The 25,044-nt window shown below is 42.6% G+C and overlaps 1 protein-coding gene across 2 annotated transcripts in view; it reads left to right on the top strand.

Moving 5' to 3' along the window:
* The window catches only part of fam171a1 (family with sequence similarity 171 member A1), a 223,293-nt gene that overhangs the window by 128,714 nt on the left and 69,535 nt on the right, over positions 1-25,044 (top strand). Inside the window, exons 2-3 of one of the 2 annotated variants that reach the window (XM_085987918.1) lie at positions 4,590-4,817; positions 12,862-12,954. In XM_085987918.1, coding sequence (XP_085844044.1) covers positions 4,590-4,817; positions 12,862-12,954 — 321 coding nt within the window. The remainder of the gene's footprint in view (positions 1-4,589; positions 4,818-12,861; positions 12,955-25,044) is intronic. The other variant, XM_085987919.1, reaches the window with a different exon arrangement.

The following is a 25,044-nucleotide window of genomic DNA, read 5'->3' as shown; positions in this document are numbered from 1 at the left end:
CTCGGATGTAATGCTTAAGTTATCCACCAGAGGGAGACAAATGCAAAGGGATTATATTTACTAGTCTTAAGGTAAAATTGCATTATGGGTAGTATGACATCATAGCATCCTCCATGTTTTGCTCGTGCAGTAAGAAATACAGAGTGCATGCCTGTAGCTGTAAGAGCTCTGTTCTCTCCTTATTCTGTGTAATTAAAAGTAAAGTTTTGAGTTCCTGAAGTCTCACTTATCGTAGTTATTTGGACCTTGCCATTCGGATATAACAGTTTTTATAATCTACGGCAATGTAATTATATTGAGGGGCCTTCTCTCTTTGGGAGGCTGTTGCGTGATCCATGATGCAGAGTTGTAGAACTTCGATGTGGTCACGTGGAAGTTAATGAGTTCAGCATAGTGGATGGGCACAAATATTTGAAACTTTTTGCTGCGGTTCTTCAATAATACTCTTAGTAAGGAATATTTGTATTGTATTCAACAATGTTAGAATTTGCCTCTATTTGGTGTATTTCTGTGTCCCTGCTTGCTGGATCATAAGAGTTCTAACAAGTACAAAATAATTCCGTAAACATGGAGGCAATAATGAGGATGGCCGGTAAGCAGGAAGGATGTTGTTTCCGCCTCCCCCCCCCCCCCCCCAACAATGTTCTTCCTTCTACTCCTCTTATGAATTGACTCCTCGCTGTTCACCCTGCTATATCTCATCCAAGAGGCCATTATTCATGTGTGAGCCTTGATGACGAACATTGCCAAGCTATTTGACCATTTGTGGGGGTGGACTTTGCAGCTGAGCCTAAAACTGCTCATCAGACATCTGCGTTTGGTGCTTACTGGCAGGCGGTTACTGGATAACAATCAGAAGGAGGAGCCAATGTAAACTGCTTTGCCTCATGGAGTGCTGAAGCTTACTGTAGAACTTCAGTTGCGATCAGTTGACTCCGCATAGAGTAGGACGCAAACTTGCGATTTTTGGTATGCGAGGCTCAGCTACAAATTGTCGGTAATGGAGCTCAGGACAGAGTGTTGTCTGTTCATTTGTTGTACAGTTTCTGGAGTAAAAAAAAAGCCTGATTCAGGGAAAAAAGGTGGTTTTCAAGTAATTCTAAAACTGCCTTGTCAAATGAAAATACCAGGACACACACTTCTTGCTTTACTATTTTTTTTACAAAAGCAATCTGTAATAAACAGTAACATACAAGAAAATGCTAATAGTTAATTTAATTCCTATCCAGAACCATAATATTCATAATAAGCACCCTTATGACACTTAAATCTGCACAGTAAGTTGGAGCTAGGGGGACCGGAACATCGCACTCTCATCTTTGGAACCAGGTTTGGAGTTCATCCCTGGCTGATGAATGATGAATGGCTATCAGAGGAGGAACAATGTGAAATTAATTTGAAAAATCTGTTTTAAATTAGGCTGCAAGTACACATCTGGCTAAGTCACAGTACATATAAGGCTATGTAGTAGATATATATACTCTTGGTTCCTAATGGGTGAGTCCACAGCAGAAGTAGTATTGCATAGTTCAGCACTAATGTAGTGTCCTACATTACAACAGTAACTACTCTTCAAAAGTACTTAATTGGCTGTGAACCACTTTGGGATGCCCTGAGGTCATGAAAGGCACTTCATAAATGTAAGTTTGTTCTTTTGCTTCAATCTTTCTTTCCCTTCCTTCTGAATAACACAAAAGTCGCAAGTGTGAAATGGAGCAGTTATACTGTTGTGCAGTGTAGGGCAGTCTTTTTGGGTTGGGTTAAGGCATGTTTGTTCATTGTAAGGAAAGAGCTTTGCCTGGAATCTGCTCCATGCTGTGCCTCACCTGAGTGTTGAAATTTATGCTGAATATCAAGTGTTCCATAGTGCTAACATCTGCCACCCAGAAGGACACAAGAAATCACATTTAAAAAAAGAAACACACCTGGGAAGTACAGTGAAACCTGTAAATTACGGACACCATAGGGACTGGCATCAGCTGTCCTTTCCTTGCAAGTTTCCTTATTTTCAAAATGTCACTGTATGCACTGTAGAAATGTTCAGTAGAATGGGGAGTTCTTTATTCAGCATCCATAATGGCAGAGAAATCGCTCTCTGCCTGGGATAGAGCCGTGCAAGCCAGAGATAGAGTGGTTTCTCTGCTGCTGTGGATGCTGGGTAAAGAGCTCCTCATTCCACAAAAGCCGTTTCTGCTCCAAAACCAGCTGCCGCCTTAGGCTGACCTGCATACACTGACCTGCATACACTGACCTCACGAGAATTTGGGGCAGAAAGGAAGCTAGATGCAAGGGGAAGCAGCAGTGATCCTGACTCAGTGAAAGTTTACAACAGGCTGTGTCCCTTGTTTTAAGTTGTAAAAGGGCCTGGTGCATTGAAGGCTGTCCTTAGTTTGTAATTTGCAAGTGTCTGCGGTTTCAGTAGGTTTTGTTTAATTTATCATGCAAGTTATTTGGGTCTCTCTAAGTGTCTTGCTTTTTTGCAGGTTTTATTTTGGGAGTGTCTGTTTATACAGGTTTCTCTGCGCATGCAATAAAATTGCATTTGATAAAACTGAAAATTAAAATTTCTGTGGAAAAGAAAGCTGTATGAAGTCTTCTTCCACATATTTTATAAATCACATAAATGTGGCAAATGGGCATCAGAACTAACTGCAAGAAAGGTACAACTGCAGAGTCCAAATTTAAGTCTGCTGGACATAGAAACATAGAAGATAGGAGCAGGAGTAGGCCATTCGGCCCCTTGAGCCTGCTCCGCCATTCAGTGAGATCATGGCTGATCATTCAAATTCAGTACCCTGTCCCTGCCTTCTCCCCATATCCCTTGATCCCTTTAGCCTTAAGAAATATATCCAACTCCTTGAATATATTTAATGAATTGGCCTCCACTGCCTTCTGTGGTAGAGAATTCCACAGGTTCCCCACTCTCTGGGTGAAGAAATTCCTCCTCATCTCTGTCCTAAATGGCTTACCCCTTATCCTTTGACTGTGACCCCTGGTTCTGGACTCCCCGGCCATCAGGAACATCCTTACTGCATCCAGTCTGTCCAGTCCTGCTAGAATTTCATAAGTTTCAATGAGATCCCCTCTCATTCTTCTAAACTCCAGCGAGTATAAGCCCAATCAACCCAATCTCCTCATATGTCATTCCTGCCATCCCAGTATCAGTCTGGTGAATTTTCGCTGCACTCCCTCCATGGCAAGAACATCCTTCCTCAGATAAGGCGACCAAAACTGCACACACTACTCAAGGTGTGGTCTCACCAAGGCCCTGTACAACTGCAGCAAGACTTCCTTGTTCTTGTACTCGAACCCTCTCGCTACGAAGGCCAACATACCATTTGCCTTCTTAACTGCCTGCTGCACCTGCATGCTTACCTTCAGCGACTGGTGCACAAGGACACCCAGGTCTCGTTGCACTTCCCCTTCTCCCAATCTATTGCCGTTCAGATAATCTGCCTTCCTGTTTTTGACACCAAAGTGGATAACCTCACATTTATCCACATTATACTGCATCTGCCATGCTTCTGCCCACTCGCCCAACCTGTCCAAATCATACTGGAGTTTCTCGGCATCCACCTCACAGCACACACGCCCACCCAGCTTTGTGTCGTCTGCAAACTTGGAGATATTACATCTAGTTCCCTCATCTAGATCATTTATATATATATTGTGAATAGCTGGGGTCCTAGGACCGATCCCTGCGGTACCCCACTAGTCACTGCCTGCCACTCGGAAAAAGACCCGTTTATTCCAACTCTTTGCTTCCTGTCTGCCAACCAGTTCTTTATCGAAGTCAGTACCTTGCCCCCAATCCCATGTGCCTTAACTTTACACGCTAATCTCTTATGCGGGACCTTATCGAAAGCCTTCTGAAAGTCCAAATACACCACATCCACTGGTTCTCCCTTATCTAGTCTACCAGTTACATCCTCAAAAAATTCCAGTAGATTAGTCAAGCACAATTTACCTTTTGTAAATCCATGTTGACTTTGTCCGATCCTGTCACTGTTTTCCAAGTGCTCTGCTATTTCAGGACCCCAGGTAGTAAGACCAATGGCGTAAAGAAAAAGTGTTGAGACAGAAAATAGTTGAAAGTAGAACTTGCTGCACTTGATGCAATGTGCCCTAACTGCCGATTTCTGCCTTTTGCTCTCTGCCTTACAAATGCATTGCAGCATGACTAGACAAACCAACCGGTCGCTCAGAGTGAGTGGTCATTCCAAAAAATGGCAAGAAATAGCAGTAGATTGACGGAACATAAAGTGCAGGGCCATTGTCCCTTTTTAATGTATCAATACTGTTTAAACTTTCTGCTGTGATGGCTGTATGATGGGTTGCCTAGTGCTTTAGAGTTACACACAATGTTTCACTACTGCAACGTGTTTTTTAAAAACGCTGTTTTTTGCTGTCTCGCTTGTTATGTGTTACACATCATCTTTCTGTAGCACCATAATAAGCAGGTACAAGTAGTACACTTTATAAGTTAAAGTGGGTAATTAATGTTTTGCAATAAGTACAAAAATACATTTTCAATCTAAGTTTCTGGGTGATCAGTGCTTTCTTACTGTATCCTCCTGTTTTCTTTTCAGAGGTGACGTTAAAAGTCCATGCGAGTGATTCCAGTACACACCAGCCTTTGGGTAAAGCCTTCATTGAGATTTTTACCAACCAGACCTCATTTGCCTCAGGATATTCCGAAGCAGATGGGGTAGCCTTCATCACGTTTCACTACACGCTTGGAACTCAACTGCTTATTGCTGCAACAAAAAGTGGTTACGTGCCAAACTCCTCACCATGGCTAGCCACCAAACTGCCCTGTGAGTTTGAAATTAAAACTCTTTACAATTGTCAAAGGTTCTTGTTTTCAGGTTTCCCCCTTTGTGAATAGGGAACGGCCAAAAGTGGGAGGGATGCACTGCATTATTAAAAGGAGGTGGCTGCTATTTGCTCATAATTCTCACTCCGTGCATGATATAGATGCAAACATCATGCAATCTGATGCGTTCCAGCAAGATTTATACAATTTCCAAATACTTGCACACACCTCTGAATAGGCTAGATCGTGGGCAGTGCATTTGAAATAGGAAAGGATTTGCGGTCCTCCCAGCCTGATTTTAGTTTAGGGGAATAGTGATTTTTGACACAGTTGCTGATTTAAAATTTACCACTCTTCATTTACAAAAATAATCTTTTTGGATTGTGTAGCCACAATGAGCTCTGTGGAATTTTGCATTGCTGCCCTTGGCAAGAATGATGAATGCAAGCTTTGAACATCTGTTCTCACACAACACTCAACACACTTACAATAATTTTCTTAAAGTGGCTGCTCAGAGAAGTGTTATAAAAACACTTGGGTGTGCCGATTGTGAAGTTTCAGTTTGTGCTAAAATCTGAATAGTAACAAACTGTTTGAATACAGTTTGTTTCATTTGTATCGCATTTGGATCTGTTCTGAAATAAAATATACCAAGAAGGCAATGCAAATTGGCTTTTGGTAATGTGGAGCAATTCCTCAGGTCACAATCTCAACGTTGCACTCCAGTATTGACCCTGCTGAAGTTCGGAGAATCGGTGGGAGGGCACCTCATTTGCATGGGCCCGGCATAGGCAAGCTCCCCTTTGGGTGTATATCCAGCACCTACCTGGCCCATGAAAGTCAGAAACTTCAGCACCTGCCCGCCAATGGGTAGCGTTACCCAGGCCCCACCCCTCAATAAGGTAGACAGTCTGGTTACGTTTGGGTACTTGGGCATCTTGCCTGACCTGTACCCCACTGGTGAGACCCACATATGCCCATGTGGATACTGTTGTGTCTCTATTCACCAGTGTACCAACTGCTGGACAAATGGTGGGTCCCAAATGAGAGGATTGGGAATTCCTGTCTTCGGGACCCCTTGCCCCTGGCTCCACCCCTTGTCTGTCAGGAACAGATGGAAGTTCCACTTCTTAAAAGGCAGTAAGGACACTCCTGGTAATAGTTTAGGTCTGACAACTGGGTCTCCATGTTTTCCGTGGGGGTTCTGTTGGTTTCCCACCAGAGTTATGGCAGGAAATCGGATGAATTTTCTGCCTAATTTTTAAACCACTCATTTTTAAACAGGCTGAAAATCAGATCAATTTCTCATTGACGATCTAAATCTAGACTTTCTAAAATTATCTTTTTAATGTAATGTTACAGAATTGATTCTGTGCTTGCAATTTTTTTTTAAGAAGTGGAAGAAGAAATTCTTAAAATAGCAATTGCCAAGGACTTTACTGTGGAATATTTGCACTGATCAACTCTTATTTTTGGCAATTGCACTAATAGATTAATGACATGCACAGATATCCAGGCCAGTTTTCTGTTTTTAAATGTCTGTTGAAAGGTCTTGTAGAATATGTTGTAAATCCCATTCTCAAAACTAGTGTTTTGTAATAAAAACTCGTTAAAAAATAATAATAACATTGTATAACAGTTTTTTTTCTGCCTTTTTAAGTAAAATTTAGCATTGCCTGGTTAGTGTGGCATCTTTCTGGGACATTCATTTTCTTTGGCTGCTATACTAACTACAAATGTCTGGAGAGAGCGATGCTTCTCTCTCCCTTTGGAAGGAGCTACATTATAGTCTCAGCTAAAGAGAACATTCAGCAATTTTGCACACTCAATCTGTGTTTAAAAGTTAGTAATTAGTGTACAAGCTATAGCAAATTTGGCACAAGAACAGGCAATTGCTAATGGGCTTGGCGAGAAGCATAACATTTGATTCACCCATGTACTTGTATCATGAACTTTACCTTGAATGCCTTGGGTTATATTGATTTAGCTTTACTCAATCTTTGTTTTGATAACCAGAATTGTAATGTAAAGGAAAATACAAGTGCAAATGAGGTTAACATTAGTAAACAGAAGAGCTCTTTTTATTTCTGCCTCCGGACATGGTGTCCATGCTGCCTTTGTTTAGCTGTGTGGTGCTGCATGCTGTGCTTTCATCTGGAGGGCAGTTACATAATCGAGTTGCAACAGATAGTCGGGACAATCCTTTGCTTCTCCCTTGCTCTGCCAAATATATTTGAGGGCCAGTTTCCTTTTTATTTTTGTTTTCAGCTAGATAAAAATGAATTTAAAACTCTACTTTAAAACAGAACTATCAATAAGTGTACCTTATAGACACCCATGCCTGAAGGTACTGTATTTGTACTCCATTGTGCTGTACAAACTACAGTTATTCTTCAAGGAAGTCTCAATGTCAAAAGAAATCCTGCTTGTCCCCTGGCAACTGCACTTTCAGAGTAAAAGGATCTTGCTTTCAATATTAACAGTAATGCATGCCTAATACCGGCAAATTCACCGACAATCATCACCACCATCCCATATATATATATAATTTTTTTTATATATATATCTATATATTCTATGCATTAGAATCAAATATTACAAGACATCTGTGATCGATCACAGAGGTTTACCCTCTCCAATGTCAAATAAAGTAAATCCCATGCTATTTGATGTAACTTATTGACATGCATAAAATGCATTATAACCAGCAGGTTCTTAGAATATAACCGTGCAGTCCGTTACAGTATAATTAAACATTGTGCTTCTCCAAAAGTCTGAAAAACAGTGGCTGTTTATCAAATAACAAATTCATAAGTAGACTGTCCTCAGGCAGCCTAAAGATATGTGTATTCTTGCATGCTAGTAATATTTTGAAACCATAGATCTAGAGCAAGTTATGAACCTACTGCACTATTGGAAAGATGCTCGTCTGGATCGTTCAACAACTTGTAGTAACATTCCACTTCCCACCCGTCATAATAGCTTAAAAATGTTTGTTCACCAATTGCCAAAGTTACTTTAGTCTACTTCCAACCCTCTTGTCACATTATAACTAAGTTCAGCCTTTTTTCTTCCCTCCCACATGGCAGCTGTCCTTCATTCTGCCAGCTCCATTCACACTTCATCTAGAGCCATCCTTTGTTCCTTTACCTGTCCCATCACCATCTCCTCTTGCCTTCAATATCTCTTAATGTCTCTTTTTTATCTCTCCTGCTTTCTATCCTATCACTGACCTTCCCTTTTGTTCTTTCATCCCCTCCCCCTTTTCCCAGCCCCCAACTTGCTTTAAAATCCATTCCCTTGCCTGCTTTTTTCCAGTTCTGACGAAGGGTCATCGACCTGAAACGTTAACTCTGTTTCTCTCTCCACGGATGCTGCCCTGGCCTGCTGAGTTTTTCCAGCGTTTTCTGTTGTTATTTCAGCTTTTAGAACCTGGTATTTACACCTCTTTTTAAATAAAGAAAAAAAGAAAGACTTGCATTTATATAGTGCCTTTCACAACCTCAGGACATCCCAAAGTGCTTTACAACCAGTAAAGTACTTTTGAAGTGTAATCACTGTAGAAATCTTAAAGTATTAGTTTTCTTGTTGGCAGTTAATTTATAAGGGTCTTTTTGGGGTTTGCATTTATTCTACTTGCTCCAGGACCCAATAAAGCTGTACTGGGATTACAAATCTAAACAAAATGGTAAAATACTTTTTTCCCCTTTAATTATTTTGAACACTCGAGCACAGAATGTTAAGAGATGATTTACTTGGATCCTTAGGAAATTCTGGTTTATTTAAGCAAAAATGTGAAAAGGGAGATCACTAATCATCTGTCTTTCTACATAATGTTTAAAACCAAAAGAACCATACTTTCAGTTTTATGAAGTGTTGAACACCAGACACCAAGGTATAATTGGGTGTTAACAAATGTTGATGTGTCCCTACACTGGGGGTGAGGTGGTGTGGTTAGAATATATTGAAAACTTTTAGTAAAGTATTTGGAAAAAGTGAAGAGCGACCCAACAAAAAGCCGTGCAGGTCCTTACTGCTGCAGTGCAGATGCGAACACGTATAAACAGACAGGCGCTATAGTGAGTTTAAGGTTGGCAGCTCTGCTGAGATTACAGACGTGAAGGCTGTTGCTAGGATTACTGTAAATGGGTTCAAATTGACTGTGTTGTTCACCTCTAAAGCTAGGAGCCCATCGTTGGCTTCGGGAGAGTGTTTTTGGCCAGCTCTCTTGGGTCTATGGCAGGTCCAGCAACAAGAATTGCAGACAGGTTCATGGGGCAGCTGGAAACTGGGAGATCAGTTGATTTGATTAGCTATTGTTGTTGAAGCTCATCTTGCTGACAACATAAATGATGTGCCTCTGTAATTGGCTCTCTACATATACAGCAGTTTTTTTATGGAGGTGGTGAAAGGAAGGAGACGAATACTTTTCAAACCCCGTCTCTTGTTATGGAAATTGCCTACGCTTCATGTTAAATTTGAACCATACCCATTGCTTTTATTACTGTCATTTAACTACATAACTGACTACATTTCAAAAGTAATTCATTGGTTGTGAAACTGAGGACGTGACAAGGAGTTAGATCAATATAAGTTCTTTCATTTTTACTATGTTAAACCAGCTGGTCCTCACTGGCTTGCAGAATTTGTAAATGCCATTAGCCTTTCCCTTTTATGCTGTTCGTAGTCAAGGTAAATTTTCATTGTTAGTGCTCCTGGAACTGAGCTAAAATCAATGAATGGAAAATATGGGAGACGTAGCCAAGTTCTTGATGTGTACTCTGCACCAGAAACTCTGAAGATGAAAATTTGCTACCAGGAATACTCCCTCAAATAGTGCCATAGTATTATCTTACACCACCTGAGCCACAGAACAAACCTGTGTGACCTTAGTTTATTGTCTCATCTGGAAGATGGCACCATTTGACGGTGCAGCAATCCATCGCCTTAGATTATGAGTTGAAATTTGGGATATTCTCCTCAAATCAGTACACTTCTGACCAAGAGATGAGCGTGCCGCCAAGCTGACAGACTTCGAGCCTGTGCTGTCAAAGGATCGAGTAGACAGCTGGCAGAAGATCTAGCTTGTGATCAGTGGAGGATGAATTTGTGATCAATGAGGAATAGGTATGAATAAGCTTCTAACCCAGTAGGTGAGCCTGGAAGTCTTGGCACTTGATGAAAGTATTTAACTTGGTGAAAGTGCTCAGTATTTCAATCCTACTGAGTGCTATTACTGGCCATCTGTGATGTATACAGATTATATTCTTGGTGTAAAACTACTGATGCATAAAATAATTGTTTTAAATTTCTCCTTTTATCTTTGTGGTCATTCTTTCACCATCCTCAATGCACCAGCCCTTCATTAGAGGACATCCTTCTCTGCTAATGCTCCGCAACAACTGGCTCCGATGAGGGTAACCTGCCCTCCAAAGTGACCATAAACATCTAATTATATTTTTGCATTCCTACCTCTGGCGAAGTGTCTCATGGACATAAGGACTTGGCTGAGATCAAAGGAACCTTGTGTAGAACTCGAGCACAATGCCGCCCCCCTCCCCCCACACCCCGGTTCCTCCCATTTGTGCCAATGTACGAGCACCGCACTGTGCTGGCTTTGTCATTCTACCAATGCATTTGGAAACATTGGAACTTGAAACTCCTGATTAGATCAGCTAGCAGCAGGCTGGCAATAGAATGTGTCACTTGTACTTAAATTAGCATCAGGCAAATTAAACTAATTGCAAAAAAAGATGTTGAAAGCTATGCATCTGTGTAACCTTTTGTACCTTACTTCCCAGTACCTATTGTTACAGCAGATCTACCATGTGCACGTTAAACATTTTCCCTCAATTATAGGGTGGTGCTGCAACATGTAATGCCACAGAGTAATAGAATATGGGTTCTTGCCCACAATTTCCACACAGGTGTTCCCAGTTTCAGCCAAGCTGGCAAAGCAGAGGCTGAGGACTTTTGAGAAAGGGGGGTTAGATTTTTTTGGTTGCATGATTCTTCTCTCATTTTGGCTCTTGAGCCAATGTTCTCTTATCCCTGTAGGGAATTTATTTCTTTGGCTTAATGCCTTCTCTTGTGCTCTCTCTCGCACACTCTCTCTCGCGCATACGCGCTCTCTCTCATGCACTCTCTCTGACACACGTGCTCGTTCTTGCTCATGATCGCTCTGTCTCTCATGAGCTCTCATAATCTCTCTCTCGCTGTTATGATTTCTCTCTCTCATTCTCGTTCTCGCTCTCGATTTTGCTCTCTGATCTCATTCTCTTTCATGATCTCTCTCGTTTTCTCTCATTCTCTCTCTCATGATCTCGCTCATGATCTCCCTCGTTCTCTCTCTCATGATCGCACTCTCGTTCGGCCCCTCTCATTCGCCCCCCCTCTCGTTCGCCCCCTCATGATCTCCCTCTATTTCTTGCTCGCATGATCTCTCTTTTTCTCTTTCTCTCTCTAGCGCGCTCTCTCTCTCATTCTCGTTCTTCAGGATTTCTTTTTTTCTTTTTCAATGTGACACTGCTCGTCTGTTTGCCTTGTCAATCTTGAACGAGGTATGGCTTGGGAAGGTCTTAACAAATGTGAATGTAGTGTTCTAAATTTCTTTCTGATTGGTCCAAGCTAACTCTGGTGGTTAGCAGAGATCAATCCACAATAAACACATATAGCAGCCATTTTGCTTCCAAACCAGAAACTAAGTTGAAATAACTGCTAACCATCTAAAAATTCAAGTTCTAACTGATTTTAAATTGAGAATCTAGACGATCCCTGAAACTTGGATAAACTTGGCTTATGAGCAAGCCCAATTAAAAGCATCAGTTGTCAAATCTGTTGCAATTTTATTTTACATAAATGCAATATTAAAAAATTTGAGAGGTGGGGGGGAGGAGCAAATTGAGTCATTTGGAGATGCTGCCCATAAAAATATGACCAATATTTGCAGTCCCTGCTGCTGTTGCCGATACTCTTGAAAGTTGTCCATTAGGCACACTGGCTATACATCCTAAACAACTGCAGCTGGAATAATAAAAAGCTAAAACATTTGCAGTGCATTTCTCCGCTAAGCAAGACCAGATTTTGTGACTGTTCTAAAGGAAAATTCCAGAAATTGAAATAGTAACAATAATACTGGCATAGTCATGCCAGGTATTGATTGGATGAATCATTTACGTGTCAGTTCAATTTCACCCCTGCAAAATGTGGCTGAAAAATTTAAACTCTAGTTTTGATCACTTCTAACATTAAAATGTACAATAATTCATTAATCTAGTTTAAATAGTGCTAACTAGACTGAGTTAGAGGGTAAGGAGTACAAATAACTACCTTGAGGGTGGGGGAAACTGGGAATAATGAACATTGGCCCCCAAACTTATTTTATAGCAAGTTACAAGAAGGACATTTAAGAACAACTTATTTTCTTTCATAACATTTTCAAATAATTACTTTTTAAATGCTACATATTTTTCCAAGGAAAAAAAAAGGGAGTCCGTATTGCAGGCTGTTTCTTCAATTATATTATCCAAGGAGGGGGAGGATCAGATTGTAGGACACATTGTAATCCTGTATTTTCTTTTTTACTTTTACATTCAGAAACTGTTGGTTAGCTGGATCCAATAGACAACAGGGAGCCTGGAGAGCCTACAACTGCTGACCTTGTAGCCTGTTTCATTAAAAATTAATCAGATGGAAAACATTAATTCACAAGCTGAAAAGAGCTTGTCTGGTGCCGCTGTACTGATATGGTTATTCATACAATTATGAGTTGCCAGTCGTCCATGATGCTCCCATGCCCTTCAGTTGTAAATTTGCAAGATTGTGTGAAACAGTTCTCCATAATGCAGTACGATGATTTAGACAACCCATTTGCCATCCAAATTAATAATCGGTCTAAAATGAATGAGCTGAAAGTTCGTAATTGTTTATGTAATGATGCAGCTTTTGCAGAATGGATTTTTTTTTTTTTTTTTATATATAAAAGTTCAGTATTCTTTAACTTCTTGCAAAACAGTATGTGTATTTTTAAAATTTCTTTCTTTCAGTGTTTTCATCTGTGAGCCTGCTTCTACACCCTGAACGGTCAGCAATCCTGACGGTGTATGAAGACGTTGTTCAGATTGTCTCAGGATTTCAGGGTATGTACTGGAGGAATATGACACATAATTTGAAATGATTTCTTAAATTTTATTAGCAAAGACATGACTCCACGAGGGAGCGGACTTCAAATGACTATGTCCTATTGGAGTTTGTATTCAGGTTTGAAAGCTGTTTATTTGGGTTTTTAAAAACATGTTGCAATATTATGTAAATTGTACCTTATTCTGCAAATTTTAAAAACCATGTCCTTGTAAACTGAACTCTGTGGTGTAAGGGCATGTACTGTATATTGTTTTTCTGTAGTTTTATACCTCTAAATCATAATCCATGGTGTTGGTTCCTCTGAAATCACATGTCCTCTGAAATCACATCTCATTTGTTCCTCGTTAGCTGAGTAGTCTGATGAATATTGGGCTGTTTTCACAATTGAAATTCCAGTGGTGGAAAAGAGGGGACCGTCTGTTTATATGGCATGCACATTATGGATGTGAACATACAAAGTCATGAATAGTTGAGGATGCGTTAAGTCATATTGTGGGAGAGGGTATTCCTCTGTTTATGGGTTGCATGTGCACATGTGCCATACTGGTACCATACCAGCTCTGGACTGCATCAAGCTGAACTGTAATTTGGAGATGCAATTCATTTTAAGATGTCTTCAAATGTCTTAAGACTTTGCAAAATGTATCAAAAGAAAATGAAAGTCTTTGCAACATATTATACACAACTTAACTTTGTGTCTAAAATTAACTCCCAGATGTGTAAAATAGAATTCAGAATACAGTGAAATTAAAAACATCTAGAGAGATATTCCTTGAGGCCAGAAGCGAAGTGGGTTTTGTTTCAACCACTTCATGCACCCCCCCCCCCCCCCCCCCAAGAAGATAATGTTTTTATTTGCTCGTTTTGGATTTCAAATATCTGAAAATATTTCTCAAAGACAAATTCAATATAGTTATTTTGCTGCTCATCATTCAAGAGTTTTGTCCCAATCACGAGCTACCAGCCATCAGGGTATTCATATGCAGTACTGCTGTGTGGTTTCACTTCTGCTCCAGGAATCTTCAGTGGGAGGTTCATATGTTATCCAAGGGATGGGTGATGATGTGGGTCAGAAGAGCTTTGGACCTGGGTTTGCAGTAAAAGCTTATGGATGAAAGCTGCTTTTCTTGCTGCTGACGTGGGTGTGCCTCTATCACAATTTTGGGACTTGGGTGTCCACAGTAGCAATATGGACCATTCTTCTTACGCATCTTTAAAAAAGGAGCTGGATCAATAGTAATTAGGAAGCAGGATTGAGGGTTATAGGCAGAGCTAATAACACAGCTTATTTTTTGTTTTCTTCAGGGTCAACCAAGGAAGGAAATGAGTATTTCTTAAAGTAGGGATCAATGGGCAGTGTGGGAGGGAAGTCAATGATAACAATTATACCTGGGGTCTGGGTGAAGTGAGCTTGGTGAGCTGAATAGGCTTTACTCGATCTGGATTTTCTTTATAGATTAATGCTAACCTAATTGAGTGTGCTTTTCATTTGCACAGCATTTTATATATGCTGCATGTTATTTGGTTATAATGATGCATATGTTGTGGTATGTTTTAGTACACTGAGCAGCCTCAGTTACTTTTTTTTTTAAATGTTGGGGATGAAGCAGATGTCACTAAATTCTTGCGTTGATTTAAAAGTAATGTTCATCTAGCTTACTCTGGTGTATTTGTTCCTTGTGCTTGTCTCCGTATGCAAAATTCACTAAGGACTTTCACCACAGACAAGGTGAGATGGAAAACTGGCAAGTGAGTCTTCTCTTCTCTTCTCCTCCTGCCACCACACCCCCTCCTTTTCAGGAGCAGGTCATCTGTCCATCTTCTCCAGGAATAAAGCTTTAGGAAGAAGAAAAAAAATCTTTAAATTTTGATACTCCCTGAAGTGCTATATAGTTCTTGCTTGTATTTACAAACTGGCATTTGGACAAAATAGAAACTTTAATGTACATGATTATGCATTAAACAACAGACCTATACTTTTTTTTAAATATGTATATTTTTGGAAGTTGGGCAGGGAAATAGAATACATTCTCTCCCACTTTCAGATCAGGTGTTGCACGCTGTGTGGCTTCTATGAGCGAGATTGCCAACTTGTTCCAATTTGTGGGTGGTTTTGTGCTGTACACCCGTGCCTACTTAGGATTAGGTTCAGCCTGACTAAATTTTCTTCACACAGGACTTTTGTAGTTGACAGAGACTACTACCTATCAATCTGGACTAGATTTGAATCCAATCCCAGAGGAGAAAGGGCATATGCTAACCATTGTGTCATGTCACTTGGTGATGAAAAGAAAATGTGGGGTCAAACTTGCTTCCCTGAATGAACTCTGCATAGATGTTACAATAAGATAAACAGATACTCATCGCTATTCTGCTGCTACACTCTATCTCTAGGTTGTAGAAATGTTGACGTCTACTGCACTAATACCTCAATATTTTGGCCACGGTATAGTGCACGTCATGGGCCAACTGAATCTGAAACCAAAATGGTTGCCAGAATGCAGATTGTATTATTTAGATGTAGCCACTATGCCAGAAGCTAATCCAGAATTGAGCTGTAGAAAATCAAATTTGCCTATTCTTGAGATTGTATTCTAAAATTAATTTATTTTCAAGAAGAAATTCCAAATAAGTTTCTCTTTCTTTCTGGTGGATATGGGATAAAGCCATCTAATGTTTCCTGGCCCCAACCGCTTCCTTTTCACCATGGACGTACAATCCCTCTACACCTCCATCCCCCACCCGGATGGCCTGAGGGCACTCCGCTTCTTCCTCGAACAGAGGCCCGACCAGTCCCCATCCACCACGACCCTCCTCCGCCTGGCTGAACTTGTTCTCACATTGAACAACTTCTCCTTTAACTCCACTCATTTCCTCCAAATCAAAGGTGTTGCCATGGGTACCCGCATGGGTCCTAGCTATGCCTGCCTTTTCGTGGGCTATGTGGAACAATCTTTGTTCCAGTCCTACTCGGGTCCCCTCCCTCACCTCTTTTTCCGATACATTGATGACTGTATCGGTGCCGTTTCCTGCTCTCGCCCCGAACTTGACAATTTCATTCACTTTGCCTCCAATTTCCACCCTTCCCTCACCTTCACATGGTCCATCTCTGACACTTCCCTTCCCTTCCTCGACTTCTCCGTCTCCATCTCTGGGGATAGGTTATCGACCAATATTTACTACAAGCCCACTGACTCCCACAGCTACCTGGACTACACTTCCTCCCACCCCGCTTCCTGTAAGGACTCTATTCCATTCTCCCAGTTTCTCCGCCTCCGCCGTATCTGCTCCGACGATGCCACCTTCCACACCAGTGCTTCAGACATGTCTTCCTTTTTCCGCAACCGAGGATTCCCCTCTACCGTGGTTGACACTGCCCTCGACCGTGTCAGTTCTATCTCCCGCACCTCTGCCCTCACCCCTGCCCCTCCCTCCCGGAACCACGATAGGGTTCCCCTTGTCCTCACCTTTCACCCCACCAGCCTCCACATTCAACGGATCATCCTCCGGCATTTCCGCTACCTCCAAAGTGATCCCACCACCAAACGCATCTTCCCCTCCCCTCCCCTTTCAGCATTCCGCAGGGACCGCTCTCTCCGAGACACCCTAGTCCACTCCTCTATCACCCCAAACAGCCCTTCCCCTTCGCCTGGCACCTTCCCGTGCAAGCGGAGGAGATGTAACACCTGCCCCATACCTCCCCCCTCCCCACTGTCCAGGGCCCCAAACACCCCTTCCAGGTGAAACAGCGATTTACTTGTACTTCTCGCAATCTAGTATACTGTATTCGCTGCTCACGATGCGGTCTCCTCTACATTGGGGAGACCAAACGCAGATTGGGTGACCGCTTTGCGGAACACCTCCGTTCAGTCCGTAAGGGTGACCCCGAGCTTCCGGTCGCCTGTCATTTCAATTCACCGCTCCATTCCCACTCGGACCTCACCGTCCTTGGCCTCTTGTACTGTTCCACGGAAGCTCAACGTAAACTCGAGGAACAGCACCTCATCTTCCGATTAGGCACTCTGCAGCCTTCCGGTCTCAATATCGAGTTCAACAATTTCAGATCATAACCTCGGCCCCTATTTCATTTTCACTTATATTTTTCCACTCCTTTCCTTTCCCCCCCCCCCCTTTCCTTTTCCTTTTGTTTCTCTCTCACACCTGGCAGCTATCTTTTGCCCTGCCAGTACACTTTACACCTAATCACAGCCTATTACCATCTCGTCTAGCTTCTAATCTCTTTTACTTCTTTTGGTTCTTTTATTCTTTTGTCCGATCGCAGCCCTGCCTTCGATCTAGTTCCTTTTCTCTCCAGTTTTGAAGAAGGGTCAAACCCGAAACGTCAACTCAAATTTCTCTCCACGGATGTTGCCTGACTTGCTGAGTTTTTCCAGCATTTTCTGTTGTTATTTCGGATTTCCAACATCTGCAGTATTTTGCTATCGTAATGTAGAATAAAGCCGTGGAGACTAGCATGTTCTAAATTACATTTCTGGTCTGTGCTGAATTAGCTGATCTCAGCCAGGGCTTAAATTGCAGTTGGCCTCAGCACCTTTGAACTAGGGAGGGGAAAATTAGTGAAGACGATAGCAAAATACTGCGGATGCTGGAAATCCGAAATAACAACAGAAAATGCTGGAGAAACTCGGCAGGCCAGGCAACATCCGTGGAGAGAGAAATAGTCAAAGTTTTGGGTCAAAACCCTTCTACAGTTCTGTAGAAGGGTTTCGATCCGAAACGTTGACTCTATTTCTCTCTCCACGGATGTTGCCTGGCCTGCTGAGTTTTTCCAGAATTTTCTGTTGAAAATTAGTGAAGGTTCTGCTCTTAATTGCTATCCAGTGACACCTGCTAGAAGCTATATATGTGTGGACATCGGGTGAGGATGGGATTGGGCTCAGTTGTGGTATCCCCATTTCTCAAAAAAAAACTGCCAACACACTGCCTAGACTCCACTTAGGTGAGGTACTGGAGGTCTGCTGGCACCTGTGGAACTACACCCCAGTATTTGCATATGTACTCTGCATGGGGAGAATATTGAGTAGTGCACACCACCAAGAAAATTGGAGGCCAGAGCGTTTGTATACAACTGGGAATACTATGACCATCTTTTAAGAAAATGATTTTACCAAACTATGGGGGTTAGTTTGGTGAAAGGATGAAAACAGGCACTAAGTGGGTGCTGTGCTAATAAAACCCGTCTGGTTTTAGCATGCAATTTTGAGGCTAATTGCTGATTACCATGATTTAAACTTGCCTGGAGACTCAAACACACAAATCAAGGGCTCCTTGGATGACGAGGGAGACAGAGAAAATGATGCATCGTACACCCGCTTTTTTTGTTTCATGCCAGGTGAATTCTTCAAGGGAGAACCAGACCAAATACAATAAGTTGAGAGGGGAAGTAAAATGAAAATAAGATTGGCAAAGAGAGAATATGAGAGTAGAATGGTGGTTAACATAAAAGGGAACCCAAAAATCTTCTACCGGCATGTAAACAGTAAGCGGGTAGTAAGAGGCGGGGTGGGGCCTATTAGCGACAAAGAAGGTGTTATATGCTTAGAGGCACTGGGCAAGGCTAGACTACCTAAAAAGGTGACTCAACCGTGGATAACGAGGGAAATTAGGGACAGCATAAAATCAAAAAAAAGGGCATATCAACTGGCAAAAAAAAGCACCAGACCGGAAGATTGGGGGCAGTACAAGATACAGCAAAAGAGGACAAAGGGATTAATCAGGAAGGGGAAAATAGAATACGAAAGTAAACTTGCAGCAAACATAAAGACAGACTGCAAAAGCTTTTATCGGTATATCAGGAGGAAAAGACTGGTAAAATCCCAAGTCGGTCCCTTGCAGTCCGATTCGGGAGAATATATAATGGAGAATAAGGAAATGGCAGACCAATTAAACTCATACTTTGGTTCTGTATTCACAAAGGAGGACACAAATAACCTCCCAGGAATATCGGCAAACATAGGGACTAATGAGAGGGAGGAGCTGACAGAAATTAGTATCTCTAGGGATATGGTGTTGGGTAAGTTGAGGGGACTGAAGGCCGACAAATCCCCGGGGCCTGATAAACTACATCCTAGGGTACTTAAGGAGGTGGCCCTGGAGATAGCAGATGCTCTAAGGATCATCTTCCGGAACTCCATTGACTCGGGAACAGTACCCGTGGATTGGAGGGTAGCTAATGTTACCCCAATATTTAAAAAGGGGGGTAGAGAGAAAGCAGGGAATTATAGACCAGTAAGCCTTACATCGGTTGTGGGCAAAATGCTAGAGTCCATTATTAAGGATAAAATAGCGGAGCACTTGACAAATGGGGAAAGGATCGGACAGAGTCAACATGGATTTACAAAGGGTAAATCGTGTTTGACTAATCTGCTGGAATTTTTTGAGGAAGTAACTGGTAAAATAGATGGGGGAGAGCCAGTGGATGTGGTGTACCTTGACTTCCAGAAAGCCTTCGATAAGGTTCCACACAAAAGATTATCATGCAAAATTAAGGCTCATGGGATTGGGGGCAAAGTATTAACGTGGATAGAGAACTGGCTGGCGGATAGAAAACAGAGAGTTGGAATAAACGGCTCGTTTTCGGAGTGGCAGGCAGTGACCAGCGGGGTGCCGCAAGGATCTGTCCTGGGACCCCAGCTGTTCACAATATATATAAATGATCTGGATCAGGGAATTGGATGCAATATTTCCAAATTCGCTGACGACACTAAACTAGGAGGAGGGGTGGGCTCTGATGAGGATGTCAGGAGGCTACAGTGCGATTTGGACAGGTTGGGGGAATGGGCGGATACGTGGCAGATGCACTATAATGTGGATAAATGCGAGGTTATCCACTTTGGGGGTAAAAACAGGAGGGTAGATTATTATCTAAATGGCAATAGATTGGGAGATGGGGAAGTGCAGAGGGACCTGGGTGTTCTTGTGCACCAGTCACTGAAGGAGAGCATGCAGGTGCAACAGGCGATCAAGAAGGCAAATGGTATGTTGGCCTTCATATCAAGGGGGTTCGAGTATAGGAATAGGGATACCTTACTACAGCTGTACAAGGTGCTGGTGAGACCGCATCTGGAGTATTGTGTACAGTTTTGGTCGCCCCATCTGCGGAAGGATGTTCTTGCCATGGAAAGAGTGCAACGGCGATTCACCAGGCTGATACCTGGAATGGCGGGAATGACCTACGAAGAGAGATTAAATAGTTTGGGCTTGTACTCACTGGAGTTTAGAAGATTGAGAGGGGATCTCATCGAAACATATAAAATTATGGCAGGCCTGGACAGGCTGAATTCAGAGAGAATGTTTCCAATGGCCGGGGAGCACAGAACCAGGGGCCACAGTCTAAAAATAGCGGGCAAATCATTTAAAACAGAGATGAGGAAGAATTTCTTCACTCAAAGAGTGGTGAGCCTGTGGAATTCCCTGCCACAGAGGGCTGTGAAGGCTAATTCAATAAATATTTTCAAGAGAGAATTGGATATATTTCTGAAGGCTAAGGGGATTAAGGGTTACGGAGAAAAGGCGGGGACGGGGTACTGAACTGGTAAGATCAGCTATGATCTCAGACGAAGATCAGCCATGATCTCATTGAATGGCGGAGCAGGCTCGAAGGGCCGAATGGCCTACTCCTGTTCCTATCTCTATGTTTCTATGTTTCTATGTTTACTCAATGAGTACTTTGTATCGGTGTTTACTAAGGAGGTGGATGCTGACAAAATATCGGTAGAAGTGGAAAAGGTAGAAGCAATGGAAGGGGTGAAAATTGATGGACAGGATGTACTAGAAAGGCTGGGTATGCTTAAGAGTGAATAAGTCGCCTGGTCCAGATGTCTTACATCCCAGATTGCTAAGGGAATTGGGGGAGGAGATAGCGGAAGGGCTTGCCATAATTTTCCAATCTTCCCTAAATGAGGGGAAGGTGCCTGAGGATTGGAAAGTGGCAAATGTGACTCCAAGAAAGGGTGTAAGGACAATCCTAGTAACTACAGGCCGGTCAGTTTAACATTTGTGGTGGGTAAAGTTTTAGAAACAATAATCAAGGAAAAAATTAACAGGCACTTGGAGAGGTTTAAGCTAATTAAGGAGAGCCAACACGGATTTGTAAAAGGCAGATCCTGTTTGACTAACCTAATTGAATTTTTTGATGAAGTAACAGAGAGGATTGATGAAGGGAATGCAATGGATGTTGTCTACATGGATTTTCGGAAGGCGTTTGACAAAGTAACACATAGAAGGCTGGTTAACAAAATAGAGGCTCAAGGAATAGATGGGTCAGTGGCAGCTTGGATAAGGAATTGGCTTAAGAACAGAAAACAGCGAGTTGTGGTAAATAGCTGTTTTTCAGACTGGAGGATGGTAGACAGTGGTGTTTCCCAAGGGTCAGTGCTAGGGCCACTGCTTTTTTTGATATATATAAATGACCTGGATATTGGAATCCAGAGTAGAATTTCTAAATTTGCCAATGACACCAAACTTGGGGGTGTGGCAAACAGTGAGGATAATACCAATTGACTGTAACAGGGCATAGAAAGGCTAGCAGAATGGGCAGACAAGTGGCAGATGGAATTTAATACAGAGAAGTGTGGGGTGATGCATTTTGGCAGTAGGAACAGGGAGAGACAATATACACTTAATGGCACAGTTTTAAAGAGTGTGCAGGGACAGAGGGACCTGGGAGTTAATGTGCAGAGGTCCCTGAAGGTGGCAGGACATATTGAGAGAGTGGTTAGCAAAACATATGGAATCTTGGGCTTCATAAATCGAGGTATTGAGTACAAAAGTAGAGAAGTTATGCTGAACCTTTATAAAATGTTGGTTAGGCCACAACTGGAGTATTGCGTCCAGTTCTGGACACCACACCTTATGAAGGATGTGAAGGCACTTGAGAGGATGCAGAGGAGATTTACCAGAATGGTTCCGGGGATGGGCGATCTTAGCTACAAGGACAGGTTGGAGAAGCTGGATTTGTTTTCATTACAGCAAAGGAGGTTGAAGGGTGATTTGATAGAAGTGTACAAGATTATGACGGGTCTGGATAAGGTAGACGAGGAAAGACTATTCCCACTAGTTGATGGTACAAGGACTAGGGGACACAGATTTAATGTTTTGGGCAAGAGATACAGGGGGGGGCGTGAGAAAAAACTTTTTTACGCAGCGAGTGGTGAGGACCTGGAACTCGCTGCCAGTGGAAGCGGAGACACTCAACGTTTTCAAGGGGAAACTGGATAGGCACTTGAGGGAAATAAACTTGCAGGGCTACGGGGATAGAGCAGGGGAATGGGACTGACTGGATTGCTCTACAGAGAGCCGGCACGGACTTGATGGGCCGAATGGCCTCCTTCCATGCCGTTATGACTCTATGACTATGACCTGCAGGTTTGGCACTCAAGCGCTGATTAGAAGAAATTTTCATGGAGCGGTATATGTAGCCTCCACGCGCTCACTTCACTGAAGGTGTGGAGTGCGTTGGCTGACACACACTGGCACATTTCTAGATGGCTTGGGGACAGGTTGTTGATGCTGCACTGGAGGTCCTGGTGGAGCAGGTCCAGAGGAGGAGGGATGTCTTGTACCCACAGGGGGGAAGGGGTCCACCTTGCCTTCCTGCCCCTTTCTCCTGCAGTAGCTGGTGCTGCTCTGCCTGGCCTCATGTCCTCCTCCCATTCCTCGTCCAGACCAAGGGGAACCCCTAGCAAGATGCCCATGACCAAGCTCTCCCTTTCTCCTGGTGACTCCTATAAGGTCTCCAATAATGTAGAGTAGCACAGCACTCACTATCTTTAGGTGAAGTCCTCAGAGAATTTCCGTAATAAATGTTAATAGAGTGAGCGGTGAAAGTTGAGCATGCCTTTTAAGTAGTGCTTGAAATCCTCAGCAACGACTGGTTTACTCTGTTCAGCTGGTTGCTGTTGGGAGAGGGCCTTAGTTGAAGCGCTAGCCACCAAAATGCCGTGCAGCCTCTTTAATGAGCGCTTGCAGGCAATTTAATTGTCAATCAGAACCTTAATGATCCTCCTGGCGGCCGTTCCTAGCGCGAGCTTCAACTCCTGTACCAAGATGGCATCTTGTGCTCAACGCGGGCTAAACCAGTGTTCCAGCTTAAGACCCCATTTTGGCCACCTCGGAGGCTCTTTAGCGCCTAAAGTATCCAGGGAAAATCAGCTCCGCTATATTTTAACTACACCAAATTTTCTTCAGCAGAAACTTCTAATAGCTGTTCAAGCAGAGAAAGAAATGCCAACCCCAGTGCAATTAACAGAAATAAATGGCAGAATTCTCATTATATTCCTGAGCATTATTGAATTTTGGGCATTGTCGAACAGACAGCAATGTTAGGAAGTATACATTGTAAGTATACTTGGATTACTTTGAAGGACGTATAGGAGTGGAGGCAGAAGAGTTTTGCTTTGTCTCCAGCCTTTATATCCTGCTCGTGACAACACCAAAGTTAAACCGGTCTGATTCAGTAAAACCAACAGCCAATGACCTGGTTTTAAGGGTGCAGTTTGGTAACACTGCGGATATGGTTTTCATGCATCCAGCTACCCGATCTGTTCTGGCCCAGCAGCAACAACTGAAAGAAGGCACTTAAGATTGGTGTGGAATTTAGCAGGGATGCCTTTTTTCCTGCCATTGCAGGACATTACGTGCAGTGATTTGAAAAAAATATATTGGCCCAGAAATTTGGGTCGGGGGCTTCCCGTGGGTGTAAGCCCCCGACCTGCACTTATCTTGTGCGCCGGCCGTTGAGCTGTGGGCCCCCGTGGAATTCCGATCCTGGGCCTGCTCCAACTGCCGGTGCGCAGTGCTTGCGTATCCCAGGGGTGCAGTTAGTTCGATGCGTCCCCTGGGATCACGTGGGCCATGGAGAGCCAATCAGAGCAGGGAATGCTTCATTCATAAGTTTGGCGGGAAGGGCTGTCAAAACTTATAAATACTACGGCCCCAAAACATCACTAAATCTTCAAATAATTTTTTTTTTAAATCACCTTTTTAAATAAACTATAAATTACATGAAATAACAATTTTAAACAATAATTTAAATTTTTGAAAATGTTATTTTCTAATGGGCCTAAAAATAAACTTACCTTGCTTTAAAGTATTTAAAAATAATAAACCTGTGGTAAAAAATGTTTTAATTTTAATTAATTCACCACTTACCTTGTAAAAAGCAGGCCTTGCGACTGCTTTTTAATGTGTGTAACTTCTGGAGACTTACCCTCCCGGGAAAACCTGCAAAAAAAAACATAAGTTCGATGCACACATGCAGCCTCTCCAGCGCACGTGTTCAAACTCTGAACCCCTTCTTTCAGGGGAACGGAAGTGCCGGTTTCCCGCGCATGCACAGTGCATGCAGGAAACCGGCACTTCCATTGGGCTTACGGGTGAGTACCCCGTGCGTACTCAACCCGTGTAGACCTGAAGTTCTGGGCCATTGGAGCAAATTGTGGCATGTGCACGACCTAGGTTTTGAAGGAAGGGCCTGCCTGCAGCTACAGTAAAACACTTCAAAAGAACAAAAATGGAAGCATTAAGTCAGTAGTATTTGAGACGATTAGGTTATTTATTTTACTTTGTTACTAACTATAAACAGTTTGCTAGAATATTGCTCAAATATTACACACTCACCTGTGCTGGAAATGTGCAACAAGTGGCCCATGGGGGCAGATCTAGCCTGCAAGCTTCTTTAACCCAGCTCATGGATTCCTCATTTCCTTCGCACATTTAATAGTAACATTGAGAGCTTGTGCACGAGAAAAACTTGCTGAGCGCTTGAAACCTATACCGGCCTAGAGGATTAGAATAAGCTGCTTCCTGATTAGTTCAAAAATGCTGCCTTTTCATTGATTCTAAATGAACGAATCAGGAAGCAGCCTTGGGCCCAGGAGGTTTAAAAGACTTGATAAAGAATATATTTGGTGAGTTTTAATAATGGTCACTGAGGGAGGGGGGTCATATGTTAAGCTTTCGGCTTCTTCTATATCTGTTTGGGAAGGAAAATAATCTGCATTAGCTTTTTGGGACAGACAGAGGCAGAAGAGCCTTGCTTTCTCTTTAGTCAGATGACGGCTGTG

The sequence above is a fragment of the Somniosus microcephalus genome, chromosome 5 (genome assembly GCF_052327205.1).
Source record: "Somniosus microcephalus isolate GS21.2 chromosome 5, FLI_Smic_1.0, whole genome shotgun sequence".
Classification (NCBI taxonomy): domain Eukaryota; kingdom Metazoa; phylum Chordata; class Chondrichthyes; order Squaliformes; family Somniosidae; genus Somniosus; species Somniosus microcephalus.
Note: the sequence above shows the minus strand (reverse complement) of the source record. Positions and strands in the feature narration are given on the sequence as shown.